Below are 14,342 nucleotides of genomic sequence, written 5' to 3' on the forward strand. Positions count from 1 at the left end.
TACAGATTTTAGATGTGCTAAAAATCAGACTAAATTCAGACCTAAAATTTGTCCTTTAGATGCCTATATGATAACTAATTAGGTGTTGTAGGCACCTAATTAGGGAGACATTGAAATATATCTGAAATGTAGCTGGCATGTCCTCTAAAGGAATACCAAACCCTAGGTTAAGTGCCTAGACGGAAATGGAACTAAAATGTTTAATTTTTCTGCAGTAATTTAGGTAGATTGCCTTCCCAGAAAATGGGATATATCCTTTGTTTGTTTATTATCAAATTGACATGACATTAAAAAAAAATTAGGAATGGTTGAAGAAAGCAAGATTGGTGCCCCAGCTATTTCCAGGCAAGTGTGTGAACTGCCAGGCTCAAATTCCCTACAACCCCCAGCAGTGTTCCCAAATGAAGCTGATATTACACACTTTAAAGTCCATTTCAAGGACATGTGGTGGAGAACTTTGGGGCAATTATATGTAATATTACTTAAACTTTGAAACTCTGAGTAACTTGGGTGAGGAGTGTGCCTAGCTCCCCAGATCAGGATATCTTTGATAGCAGTAAGTCAGGAATAACTCTGAGCTAGTAGATAATGGGGTTTTGGATTGCTGCCTTGGAATTACTAGTTGAATAAATTCTTCGTAAATATCCTGGTTTAGATAATTCAGATAAGGTTAATGACATTCTCTATGATACTTCTTGGTTTTCATGGAGATGGGGATCTAGTAATTTAGTAATTTATCTAGTAATTTATATTAATTCTGAAAGATTAAACATCTTCCAAGTAATTAAATAAAAATGGGAGACAATATTACAACTCCAAAACCAGTCTTCATTGGTGATTTGAGGAATATAATAAAATTTGATTACCTGGATAGTCAAATTTTACATCCCAGGGCTTGTGCATGTGATGATGACCTCTGAAGCTTTGAAGCTCTTTTGCATCCTTCCAAAATGAGCTGTTTGGTGCACAGTCTACAATGCTGCATCCAAATCTTCATGTTAAGAAAAAAGGGAAGGTGCAACCTCCCTCACAAGTGGAGATCATACAAATATTTTTTAACTGGTGGAACTGATTCTGATTTTGCTTTTTGGAACTTGGAATCACTACTATAACTGCATAGGTTCCCATCCAGGGGGAATGTGGTTTTTTTAAAGAAAATACTGCCTTAATATACTGTCTACCTGCAAATGCATTTGTTTTAGTTTTCCACCCTTTCTTTGAAACTCCCAGAAGCTAGCAGCATTAACATGACCACTCTTGTGTTACAGAGCTGAGTTATAAATAATTTCTACCTGAACCTTGCCCAAGGTTGGGGTACCTGAAGCATCTTCATAGTAACCTGGAGGGCATTTGCAGTGCTGCTGTTTCAGTGCTGCCCCTTGGCTGATCTTGCATAAACAGAGCTGAAAGAACCTTTGCAAAATTAACTGATACTGTTAAAATTACCCAATTAATCCAAGTAGCTGAGGAGTTAACTTTGTTTTGAGTGTCTTGAGTTTTAGGTCATCTTTGTCTGATAATAAACCAGGAGATTTTAAGACAGAAAAATCTAAGTTGTTATCTGCATTATTTGAGAAAAAAACCCCAAACATCCCAAAAGCAAAGTAACTAAAGTTAGGGGAAAACTTGTGAGTGAAACTGAATTGTAAATTGATTAACCTGTACTTAATATTTCTGATTTTTATGTTTCTTTACTTAAAATTATGTAAGAGGGTTTTTTTGTCACAAAGACAGGACTCAAGGTGCTGGTTTTTTTCTCCTATAAATATATATAATGAATGTTTCTCTATATATAGATATTCTGATAGTAATTAAAATGCCTGTGCGTTGATATTATCATCTCTTAATTTTAAAATACAATTGAACACAGCTTGATTTGTGTTAGTGTGTATTGTGAACTTCTGGGTGTACTGAGTACTGGAACAAGTCTTATGTGCATGTTTTCTCACTTACAGGGAGCAGGCACAGGGTCAGCCACAGGAGGATCCCAGGTACCTCTGAGCACAATGAGTGTGGAAGCTGTGTGTGAGAAGCTAAAGCAGATAGATGGTCTGGACCAGAGCATGCTACCTCAGTACTCTGCAACTATAAAGAAGGTATCAGCTGAATTTCATTAATGTGTTTAGTTCCTAAACATGGAGATACACAAGGAGAGGAAAATATTTAGTTACCTCTTTTCTTGAAAATGTTTATTTAAATACATCAAATGTTAAAATAACATCCTAAGTTCTGTGCATGACAAGTTTGGAGGATATTTTAATACAAGCATTCATTTTTCAGAGAAAATGCTCTCTGTTGAAAAGGACAAACACTCAGAAATATAAATGCTGATGAGACTGGTTATTCTGAGAAAAGAAGCAAGAAAAATGTTTTCAAAATTGCCATGTGTGATAAAAAAATAAGAAAGGGTTGCAAATGTGGTCTGTATCTAGGTATCAATATCCCTTTCTTTTTTTCTCTGTGAAAAATTGGCACATCTCTCCTGTTGTAAATGAGTGGTGAAGATGTTCCATTTCTTTATCACAGTCCACATCTATTTGCTTCAGAAAAAGGTCACTGTATATTTTTCTCTCTCCTCTTTTCTATGATAGATACATTAACACTGAATTGTTTTTTGCTCTTTAACCCTTTTTTCACCATTCTATTTTCTCTTTTTTACAAAGAAAGAAAGGAAAAATTATGAAGGTTGTCATTAGTCCTTTTGCTGAGTTCACTTTGTCCTGGAACCTATTGTATCTTAAATAATACAGGAAGGATTTGATTCAAGAATTAAGAGACAGGTTTATTATAGCAAGCTTGAGTGAAGTTACTTAAAGCAAGAAGTAGGATGTTAGATTGCAGGTCATTAAGTGAAGCTGCAAAAAATGTTAGTTGCTTCCTTTGCTCCAAAGTGAAAGAAGGATTTGCTCATCAGTTACCTCTAATGAGATGCCTCTTATTTATAGTCTTGCATTTCTTACAAGGGATATCATGAAAAAAGAAGGAAGAAAATGGCTCAGATTTCCTGGTTTGACTAAGACCATTTGCTGGGATATGGGTACAAAACCATTGAGATCCCTCAGTATAAGCAGAGCTCTTAACTTGGGTCTTCCATTTTCTGGCTGCTCTCCTAAGACATGGTTCCTCTTTTACATTCTGTCCATACACTGATACGTGGTATAAAGAGAAATACCTCTCGTTGTTATGTAATGAAGATGGTTCTGTGTTGAATTTGGTGCTCCTGGAAGTTCAGCACTATATAAACATGTCAAATGTGAGGAATCACCTTTCTAGACTATAGATCTTGTTTAAGCACTTCCTTGTTGATCTCTGATTGATGATGAACATTAGAAAGATGTCTAATCTTCTATCCCTGGGAATTTCTGATGATGGGAGGAATGTAAGCCTGTTTCATGCAGAGAGGGAACTTAATGGAGGTAGTACTTGATCTTAGATGCCTCAAGCCAGGGGTCAGATGCTGCCTGGGACTTCATTGTCTGATTATCTTCAAATGCTTGGGTGTCTGCAGTCCATTTCTGTCCTAAGTTGGAGAAATGTAAGCAGATCAGTGTGGCTTATTGTCCCTGAATTTTTCCACCACTTACATATTACTTCCTTATGTCTGTATATAGGACACTATCATACTGCCTTTTTTATACACATTTTTAATAGGTTTAATATTTCCATTTTTTTTCCATGACACATAGGTGTTTCTTGTCCATCAGCAATTATCACTAAATATACTTCTATAAAAACATATGGTTTTATATAGAATTAGACTTAATAGTTACTTTGGGAAATTTCACTAGTAGTCTGCATCCAGCCTTACATCTACCTTTTTAGTCTGTTACTGCCATGCCATTATTCTTGTATCCGTAATTTACATTATTTATTTTTTTAGGCAAATATAAATGGCCGTGTCTTGGCTCAGTGCAACATTGATGAACTGAAAAAAGAAATGAATATGAATTTTGGTGACTGGCACCTGTTCAGGAGCATGGTAAGACTTTCTGTTCAGGTCATCATAAATTAGTCTTTTTCAGTATGAGTCTTTTTTTTCTTTCTGATTGCCTCCTTGTTGTCATCGTCTTTAAGTTTGTAAGTATTGTCTTAAAGCATGAATGCATCTGCTGTTTCTTTACTTTGTCTTTTTGTCTTAAGACCTAATGAGTAACTGTTGGCCTATGAATTTGCATCTTAAACTCTGAAGTTTTACCTCCTTATTTTGTGGGATCTGTTTTTTTCCTGTATGGGTTCCCTTTTTGAAATTTGCTTATTTTAATGAAATGGTCAGAGCCTAACTATTTTTTAAATCTCTATCCTACTGTTGAAGTTAGTCAGGGAATTCCAAGTATGTGTAATAATAAGTGCAAGGAATTGGGCAGTCAGGCTATTACAGTGAGGGTTATGCATGACAGAGAACTGAGTTTTCTCTTAAGTATTTTTAGATTATTGCCAGTTTTCTTTCTTGAAATAACAGTGTGTCTCTCAACTGTAAGTCAGTCTTAAAAACACCAAGAATTACATGATGAGACTTATTGTTAGATACAAAGTGTTTGGTTTTGCTTTAAAATTTGTAATTTTACAAACTTACTAGTTTTACAAGAATTTAAGTATCTTCATGGCGTGTGGGTTCTTTCAGGGGTTTGAGCAGTAATTATAACAATTTGAAATACAAAAGAATTATCAAGTGATTTTTCTTTGTACTTTTCATGGTCAAAACTGCATATACAGGTACACTTTTACAGCTGTGAATTCCTCATTCCTATTTTTAATGGAATTCTTGTTTATCAATTTTGCGAACTTCTTCTATTTATGTAATTACATTTAAACTGTCTTTCTTTGCACGTGAAGATACTTGAAATGAGAAATGCAGAAAATCAGGCTGCTCAGGAGGATGCTCGTGGGGCAGCGGAGCATGGGCCAGCTGCCGTTCCTCACAGTGACCTTGCTCGCCGTGCCGGCCACGGCACCGAGCTGCCTCACACCGAGCTGACGGGTCTGGCTGGTCAAGCTCCCTACACACTGAACTTCAGCTTTGAAGAACTCAACACAATTGGTCTTGATGAAGCTCCTCCACGCCACAGTAACTTAAGTTGGCAGGTATTTAATAGAGAAATGTATTCTGCTTGCTTACATGTGTGGAAAAGAGGGTTTTTTCCAGGCTTGTTACAGACAAGTCAAGAAATAAGACTCTAGGATAGTTCAGATGCTTTCAGTTCTCAGTCTAGGTAGTAAAGCCTAGTACTGCAGAGATGTAAACTCTAACCATACTCTGAGTTGATGTCTTTAATTTTTGCCATCTGAAAACTACTCATCTGTTCCAGTAATCACTCTTCATGACAAAAAACCTAAAGCTATCATGCTTTTCTCATCTAGCCTAGGGTGGTGTCTTCCAAGGCTTCAGTATTTTTGTGTTATTCAGGCTTTGTGTATGAAATATTTTAGCTAGGTGCTAACCAGACGTTAGCCCTTTCAACAAATGTATTTGTTAGGTTTTTGAAAATAGACAGTGCTCCATGACATCAGAACCTTGTCCTTACAATGTATAACCTGTTCATAGATTGCAGACTATGGTGGTCAGTTTTCTTCTGCATCTTGAGACCATGTGAAGTGTTGGGTTTTCATTTGTCTGTCCTTAAGAAATAAAACTAATCAATTGGTGGCTAAGTAGTGGCTAGAATTAAAAAAAAAAAAAAAAGAAACAGCAAATCCAGTGGGGATTTTCAAAGGAGCCCTTTTCATCTCTAAAAGTAAATTATCAAACCTTGAAGATGCAACAAAATACAAAGACACCCCAAATTCCTAACTATAGGTGATACTTTCAATAATCAACATTGTGAAAGTGGGTTTGGGATATATATCCTAGAGATGGATTTCTATTCCAGATACTTCAGAGTGTGTGCATGCATGCACACATAATTAGGATACTAATTACCCTAACTGCCCATTTCCATGGAGTATCAATGTGTGTTTTTTCTAGAGTAGCATTAGGCACATTTGATGTGTTTGAATAAACAGTGCTTCTGATGCCTATATAGTTATCTAAAGTTGAATCAAAGGAATGAGAAAGGTGGTTTGTCCTTCAGAAAACATTAGAATTCACCTGTTAGAATTTTTTAAGTCAATACTGACTTGTATTTCAGCTTCTCTGTTGTAGTGAGTTGGCCCTGGCTGGATGCCAGGTGCCCACTAAAGTTTCTTTATCACTGCCCTCCTCAGCTGGGCAGGGGAGAGGAAATATAATGGAAGGCTTGTGGTACAAGATAAGGGTAGGGAGAGATCCCTCTCCAGGGACCATCATAGGCAAAACAGACTGCACTTGGGGAAATTAGTTTAATTTGTTACCAGTGATGTCAGAGTAGGGTAGTGAGAAATAAATTCTAAAAGCAGACATGGGGGCAAAGAGGGTTATGTATGTCAGAAAACTGATTTTTTGAAAACAGATATGTGCAATGGAATTTTGCCAGGAAATATTGAAGTACTTATGGTAGAGGTCTTTTAAAGATATTTTTGAGATTTGTTCAACATTTAGATTAATTCTTGCTGTCTTTCTAATATAAAATGCAAATTTTGTAAATGTATGAAATTTATTGGAAAAGCCCATCTTGACACAGAAATACAGTCTTTATAATTATATGCTCAAAAGAGACTCAAATGCACTGGATAAAATGCTTGTTTTGTAGAAATTTTTGGTTATGGGAAGAAAGAATAAGAATATTTTCTCAGTTTAGTTTGTGTGTGTGATTCCATATATATGTTTATAGTAAGCATATTTAATTATAGTATTTACAATTTCACTTGCATAATCTTATTTGCAGCAATGAAAAGAATAATTTAAGTACATATTTAATGCTCTGCATTATTTCAGGTAAGAAGATTGATAAAAATAAAAATAAATAGTTCATTTAACTGTTACCTTTTTCTCTTCTTTTTTTTTTTTCCCAGTCACAAACTCGTAGAACTCCAAGTCTTTCAAGTCTTAACTCTCAAGATTCTAGTATTGAAATATCAAAGCTTACAGACAAGGTGCAGGCAGAGTACAGAGATGCATATAGAGAATATATTGCTCAAATGTCACAGTTGGAAGGAGGTGCCAATTCTACCACAGTAAGTGGGAGGTCCTCCCCTCATAGCTCAAGTGCTTTCTATATGGGCCAGAGCACGTCGGGGGGCTCCCTGCACTCCAATGCAGAGCAGGAAAAAGGAAAAGATGGTGAACAGAAACAAGATGATGGAAGAAAGTCCTTTTTGCTGAAGAGGAATGATGTTGATTACAGTACTTCAGGTGTTTCTACTAATGATGCATCTCCTTTGGATCCTATAACTGAAGAAGATGAAAAATCTGATCAGTCTGGTTCTAAGCTTCTGCCAGGAAAGAAGTCTTTGGAAAGAACAAGTATTTTCCAGGCTGCAGATTTAAAACTTAAGGGAGTTACTCTCCGGTATCAGAAACTTCCCAGCGATGAAGATGAGTCAGGAACCGAAGAATCAGATAATACTCCACTTCTTAAGGAAGGTAAAGATAAGAAAACAGATATCAAAATAGAGAAACAGCCCAAATCTCCAGAACATGGTTCTGAACCTATTAGAACCTTCATCAAAGCAAAGGAGTATTTGACAGATGCCCTTCTGGATAAGAAAGATTCGTCTGACTCTGGTGTAAGATCCAATGAAAGTTCTCCAAATCATTCCCTCCACAATGAAGGAGCAGATGATTCACAGCTTGAAAAGGCAAATCTCATTGAGCTTGAAGATGACAGTCACAGTGCAAAAAGAGGAATTCCACACAGCCTTAGTGGCCTTCAAGATCCAGCTGTGGTTCGCATGTCTATTTGCTCAGAAGATAAGAAAAGCCCTTCTGAAAGCAGCCTGATAGCCAGTAGCCCTGAAGAGAGCTGGCCAGCCTGCCAGAAAGTCTATAATTTAAACAGAACCCCTAGTACGGTCACCTTGAATAACAACAGTGCTCCAAGCAATCGAGCTAATCAAAATTTTGAAGAAATACAAGGTATCAGAGATCCATCTCAAATTACCCTGCACCCTGGCTCAAGTTCCAATCCAACTGCAGTTCAGAATGAGAACCTGAAGACGGTTGCTCACAAGCGAAGCCAACGTTCAAGTTATACCAGGCTTTCAAAAGATTCATCAGAGCTCCACACTGTTGCAGCCTCAGAGGGGGCTGGTTTTGGAGAAGAGAGAGAGAGTATCCTGTGAAAAGCAGCCAGGTTGAAAAGAGTATGCTCATGAATTGTTGCTTGGAATTCTTTGTCAGTCTGTGGTTACATTAATTAATCTCTGTAGTTCAAGCTTTCAATATTGTAAAAGAAGGCCTAGATTATTTTCAGTCATTTTTTTCTGAAAGGAGGAGTAGTTTTTATCAGAAGCAAACTACTTCAGACCTTCCCCACATGTAAAAGCAGTAGCTGTCAGCATGGAAGATCAGTTATTTGTTAAAACATTGTGCAAAGGTTTGGTCAGGGGCAGATTTTACAGAAGTATGTTTTAATTATGAAAAGTACAATGTGACTTTGCTTTGCTCTTGGGATATGTATTACTTATCCCATCTAAACATTCCGTTAATTCTCCATATTTGAAAGTAAAGTTAATGGTGTCCATCCTTGCCATTTGATGTTCAAGATGCCAAAACATCGACTAGCACAACCTTACCAAACTTTGCATTAATTTATGAATTAATGTGTGCAACATAAATTACATATGTTGAAATTTGAGTGTTAAGGTACTTGTTTGGCTATATGTATGCTTTTACTCTCTATATGTTCAGTAGTTACTGGTGAATTTGTGAACTTTGGGTAGAGTGGTGGTAAGGTTTGTAAGGAATGTTGTCTTGATGTGTCACTGGAACTGGCAGTTATTTATAAGGTAATACCTTATCACTGACTTAGTGGAACCATTATTTATTGTAGGTACACAGTTTTGCAGTCACTGAATAGATGGTCTCCGTAGATGCAACCACCAGATTAAAATACTGTAAGGATAAAGGATGAATATGATGTTTGAATTTATGAAGCATTTGTGGCTGTGTGTGGTTTTTCCTTGGTACAGTGTTTGTCATTTGGTCATGGAAAGAAAAATAAGCAGCGTTTGCCATTTTAAAACTAATGCATACCTTTTGGAATCTTGTCAAAGCTGTTCTCCAGCTTCTTTATTTCTGAAGTACAGTGTTTGAAGATTTTATCATCTAAGTAATGTACCTGAATGATGTTATAGCAAATACTCGTACTGTCCAGTGAAATCTGCATGGTTTTGAGGAAGAATTGTTCAAGCTAAAGCCTGCTAATAGAAAGAAAATAAAAAATAAATTGGCATGTTGGGCTTGTGTCCAAATTTCTTTTTATTTGCAGTACTTTGTTTCTTCACTTGATAAAAATGTTAAATCCATGTTATGGGTTAAAGTACTTCACAGATTCAACATGCATTAAAATAATATACTTTTTAATATAATACTAAATAAGTATAAAAATACATTTGATAAACGAAATTGCCAAAGCAGACATTTCTAAATTAAGTGCTGTGAGCTGCAGAGAAGTGGACACCTCTCACTAGTCCAGAGCAGTATTCCTGCTGTTTTGGCAGTCACATGTGCTGGTAACTCTGCACAGCTTTGCTTGTATCCCAGTGCATCTCCAACCAGATGCTTCCCAAGGGACCTTGTGGTCTTGGCCTTTGTTTTCCAAATCAAAAGGATGCATTTCCTATGCCAGAGTCAACAGAAGTGTTTCTACATTTATCTAGGCTGTTTTTTCAGTCCATGGATGTCTTATACTTACAGGACTGGAGATGTGATCTATACATTTCTGGATTTGGTTGGTGTGTTATTTGGTTGAATTAAAATTTACTCAGTGTTACAGAAATACTGGAGACTTTTGTGCACTATTAGATTGATAGTTCAGCCAAAAAGTCTCCCAAAACAAAATACGAAGCCCCCAAAGCCTGTGTAGCTTCATAATACTTTGTCAAATCTTTGGGAACAGTTTTTTGGGTTGGGTTCTTTGTCTTAAAAATAAGAGTACATTACTCTGCTCTCAGACATTTTTGGGATGTAAAAGATTTTCACAGAAAGATACTTATAATCATTGTTGTGTAAGAGAAGACAAGTGTTGCCTTCTTCATTTAGACATACAGTATTGACAAAAGATGGACATGGGGATGCCCATGGGATGTGGGTACCTAAAGTAATTTCAGTTCCAAACTGTGATTCCATCCAGTTTCATGGACTGCTTTAGCTGTGTTCTATAGTAACGCAGGCTGTACTTTATATCATCACATGTGTTCATGGACTTTTTATTTAATGCCTTCCTAGCAAAGTTCCTAGAATAAGGAAATATTAATACTCTATGGCTAGTTTAAGGACAGCATGCCATAAAAGCTGGTTTTTAACAGGACAGTAAATATAACTGGCTCTCAGAATCCACTAGCATAAAAATAACTAGACAGAGTGAATTCTTCTAAATTTTTTATACAGGTGTTCATAAGCTAACAGAAGAAACTGGTAGTATGATAAAGGGAGAGAGGAGAAAACAAAGAAGGAAATGAAATACTTAATACAACAGAGTAGTAAGTGTCCTTTACTACATAATGGAAATGTATGTTAGTTACTGTCAATGTTTAATGTTTTTTTCACATGTAGAATATAATAGAATAACACTTGCAAGAATTAAAAATACACTGCAGTTTCCTAGCTGAAACTTGGGGTTTTTTTCTCTACCGCAGTTTCTATGGCTACTTGCTTGCATAGTTGCACAATTTTTCGAGTTAAGAAACCATAAACAATTTCCAGTGTTGAAATATTTAATGTTAGCTCTGTGACTTGTGGGAATCATGGAACCCAAGAGTTCCATGGAAAATGGAAATGAATGAAAAGTATAAAACAATAAGACAACTGCAAACTTATTTCTGGTACTCACTGCTTTCCAGAACTCTTGTAATGATAGTTTATGTATCCACTCTAATTTTGGATGGCTGAATGTACAGGAACTTGAAACTATGACTACTTTGTCTAACTGAATCTTAAGAGCACAGTTTTGCTTGTCCTCATGTTATGATGCCTGGATAGGATTGCATGGTAGGGTGAAAATAAACCACTTTTGGAAAGAAAAATTGGATGCAAGTAACATTCCAGGTTTTATATGAGACTCTTGTGGCTATTTGCCAGCCTTTTCCAGGATTGCAGTTTCTGAGGAAGTGAGAGAGGGAAGTTCTTACATTTCACTTGTAAAACTTGCAACAAAATGATGGTCTGGTAAAATTCTTTGAGATCTGGAAAAAAAGTTTCCATTTTGTGCCTGTCCTGGTCACTCTGGGATATCTGATCACCCTGTGTGACTTTGCTCACACAGCAGAGTAGATATGGGATAAGTAAGTAAGTTGGTAAGTTTTCAGACTTTTCAAATACTGTTACATTTTTTGGTTTCTTCCCCTTTTTTTATGTAATCTTTGGGAAATTTTCCTGAGACACACTTAGCATGGGTTTATACAAAATGCTGAAAGTAGGTAATTTCTCTTGTGGTCTGGGGCTCAACTGTTCACTTCTGTCAACAGAATCCACAAAGCCTCTTTATTTACATGTGCAGCTCTCATGGGAAGCTTTCTGGACCTTGCTGTAAGAATATGGGAAGTTCTCTGTATGGCTACAGGATACCACAAGCAGAGGAGCCACAGTTCAGCATGTTGCACCTTGTGGCCTTGGTCATTTTGTCAGCTTTATCATCTGTTACAGGTTTGTTTAAGTTTCTAAACACATTACTAAAAAATAGCCAAAGAAAAATAAGACCTGAATATTTGAAGTCTCATAAATGAAAACTGCAATAGTGGTGAAATATAAGTGTTCCTACCAGTTAGTGAATTTTCAGACACACAAGAGAAAAACGTAGTAATTGGTGTTACATAAAAACTGCTTTTGGGATTTTGGTCTTTTCTGTGCTGTATAGGAGTTGTAGTGAGGTGGACTGAGAGCAAAATTCCAACTCCAGTTAAGCAGAAACTGGAAAGACTGTTAAACTTACATGCTGGTTTCTGGTAGCCCTTGTGTATCATATTTTCTAGATTTCAGTTATATTTCTTAAGGCACGTTTCATTTGATTAAGGGCAGGAAGGGCAAAAATTTTACTTAGAATCTTTCTCCTTGGGCATATAGAACAGTTTCGTAAGTTTGACATACTCCCTCAGATTTCTGAATTGTAACAAACTGAAGAAAATAAAAGGGTGCTTGAAAAAATTCATAGTAGCAAATAATACCACACCATGTTTCCAAGTTTTGAGTCTAACATTTATATTTTCATGTGTGGGTCTGACTCCTGTGATATACTTAATATTTTGGTTAAATTTTGGTTTAGAAGTTTATGCCCTGAGTTCCATGAAGTAGGACTTAGAGCTACAGGGTTCTTAGCAATGATTTTTGCAGTCAAAAGTGATGTAGTTCTTAAAGAAGACTGATACTGACAACACCAAATGTTTGGGCCTTTAAAAACATTAACAGGTGGTGTTCTTGCCCCCAGATTGTTGTGATGGTGACAGTGGATAAACTTCTAAAGGAAATTTTGTTGGCCAATTTCCTTCTCTTAGTTTATCGTTATCTTTGGGTCACCTAAGGGGAAGTAAAAAAAATCCCTGGGATATTTTAGAAGAAAAAAGACTTTTGGAGGAAAGAAAAGACAGGTGAGAGATTGTGTAACATTTTATGTAGCAAAAGGTTAGAATTGAGAGTGCTACAACCCACCCCCAGAAAGCCTAGGGTAACACAGATTCTCGTTAATGGATGCCTTGGGGCAGCTTAGAGTGAAAGACCCTGAATGGCTGGTGTTTCTAAATGTATGTAGGGTTTATTGCAGAGCAGTTTGGTTTATTTCCATTGCAGTTTCCTGCAATGGAAAGCAGGTATGTAGCCATTTAGGTTATTATTATCTCTATTAATATGACAATATACACTTTAAAATATATAAGGAAGGGACAAGTGTAGAAAATTCTCAACATCAAAAGGCGTCCTTACACCAGTTGGTAGTTACAGTTATAATGTCTGGTGGTCAGAGTGGTGGTTGCAGACCATCAGGTGGTGGAGAAGTCACACCCTGAAACACTACAGGTGTTGAGTTTTCATCAGCTCTGGTTCAGGTGAGAATGGGAACGCCCAGGTACCTCTCTTGGGGTGGGGAGTTTCACGCTGGATGATGATTGTGGATGAAGGCTGTGGCTCACAGGACACTTCGGAAGCCTTTGACACCTTTAGAGCTGTCTGTGTCAGCCCAGTAGAGTCCATTATGGCCCATCAGCAGAGATGAAAACCTTCTGGCTGAGTGCAAATGTCCCATACTTCCCGGCAAGGGAGCTACCGCAGCTGAGTTCCCTTTGGTAAGGACACGAAGAGGTTCCCCGGCTCTCAGGATTCGCCTCTTCCATTGTTCAAGAGCAGCTGCAGCCTGCAGAGGCGTGCTCGCCCTCTGCGCCTGGCCGGGCACTGTGCGCATCGCCGGCTTGCCCGAGTGCTGGAGCTATCTGCATCGCTTGTGCATACATGATTGTCCCGGACCTGGGGTGATTGGACCACAGCACCCCTTTATCTTATCTCAAGTGCCTGTCACTGTCCACACTTCAGTCAGTAGGCATAACCGGGGTGGGGTGGGCTGTGCTGCGCTGGTCGCAGATGAACAGCTTCTTTGCAGTTTGCTAGAGTGGGCAGAAGTCCTCTGATGATTTTTACAGTGTTTAAGCCATTAACCATTTCAGTCTCTCACAGAGAGTTGGTGTATATTTTTTTAAAGATGAGATTCCAGCAACGGAGCGTACTTCTTGTTATGTGAATTCTCAGAGCTGCTGTTACACAGCACAGTGTTCAGGACTCTTTCATGTTTCAGGTCTGAGTACTGAAATCGCATATACTTGTTGCTTCCTACAAAAGTAACCTGGATTGCAGAATTCTCTTTGTGAGTAAACCAGAGTGTCTGTATATCATTACTGGAGTACAATAAGTTTATTGTTTATGAAAGAGAAGGGGAGGAAAGGAATGTTAGTGGTCCATTATAAGATTTTTCTTTGTGTCCAGGATTTCTCATGGTAGAAAACAAAAGGAAAAGTTTGAATAGTTTGTACATGTCCCTGGAACCTAGAAATACAAACAAAAGCATAAAATATTGACTGTGGGGAACAGTTAAACTAAAATGGAAATTTTGTGATGCCTTACTGCCTTGCCTCTCTAATTAAACCACAGGGAAGCAATCAGCAGAGATTTAACTTTTTGGTTTTGAATATTTCTTCTGAAATAATGCGATGGTTTGTGCTTGGCTAAAAGCAATACATATTCTTGAATATGTTTACATATTGTGGTACCGTCAAATCTTCCTCATTTG

At 37.3% G+C, this 14,342-nt stretch overlaps 1 protein-coding gene across 6 annotated transcripts in view; it reads left to right on the forward strand.

Moving 5' to 3' along the window:
- Window positions 1-9,312, forward strand: part of KIDINS220 (kinase D interacting substrate 220) — a 75,323-nt gene extending 66,011 nt beyond the window's left edge. For all 6 annotated transcript variants that reach the window (XM_064411996.1, XM_064411994.1, XM_064411999.1 and 3 more), the window contains 4 exons: window positions 1,956-2,096; window positions 3,881-3,979; window positions 4,834-5,082; window positions 6,928-9,312. In XM_064411996.1, the coding sequence (XP_064268066.1) occupies window positions 1,956-2,096; window positions 3,881-3,979; window positions 4,834-5,082; window positions 6,928-8,196 (1,758 nt within the window). In that variant the 3' untranslated portion in view covers window positions 8,197-9,312. The remainder of the gene's footprint in view (window positions 1-1,955; window positions 2,097-3,880; window positions 3,980-4,833; window positions 5,083-6,927) is intronic.
- The last annotated feature ends 5,030 nt before the right edge of the window (window positions 9,313-14,342 follow it).

This window comes from Passer domesticus, chromosome 3, assembly GCF_036417665.1.
Source record: "Passer domesticus isolate bPasDom1 chromosome 3, bPasDom1.hap1, whole genome shotgun sequence".
Lineage (NCBI taxonomy): Eukaryota > Metazoa > Chordata > Aves > Passeriformes > Passeridae > Passer > Passer domesticus.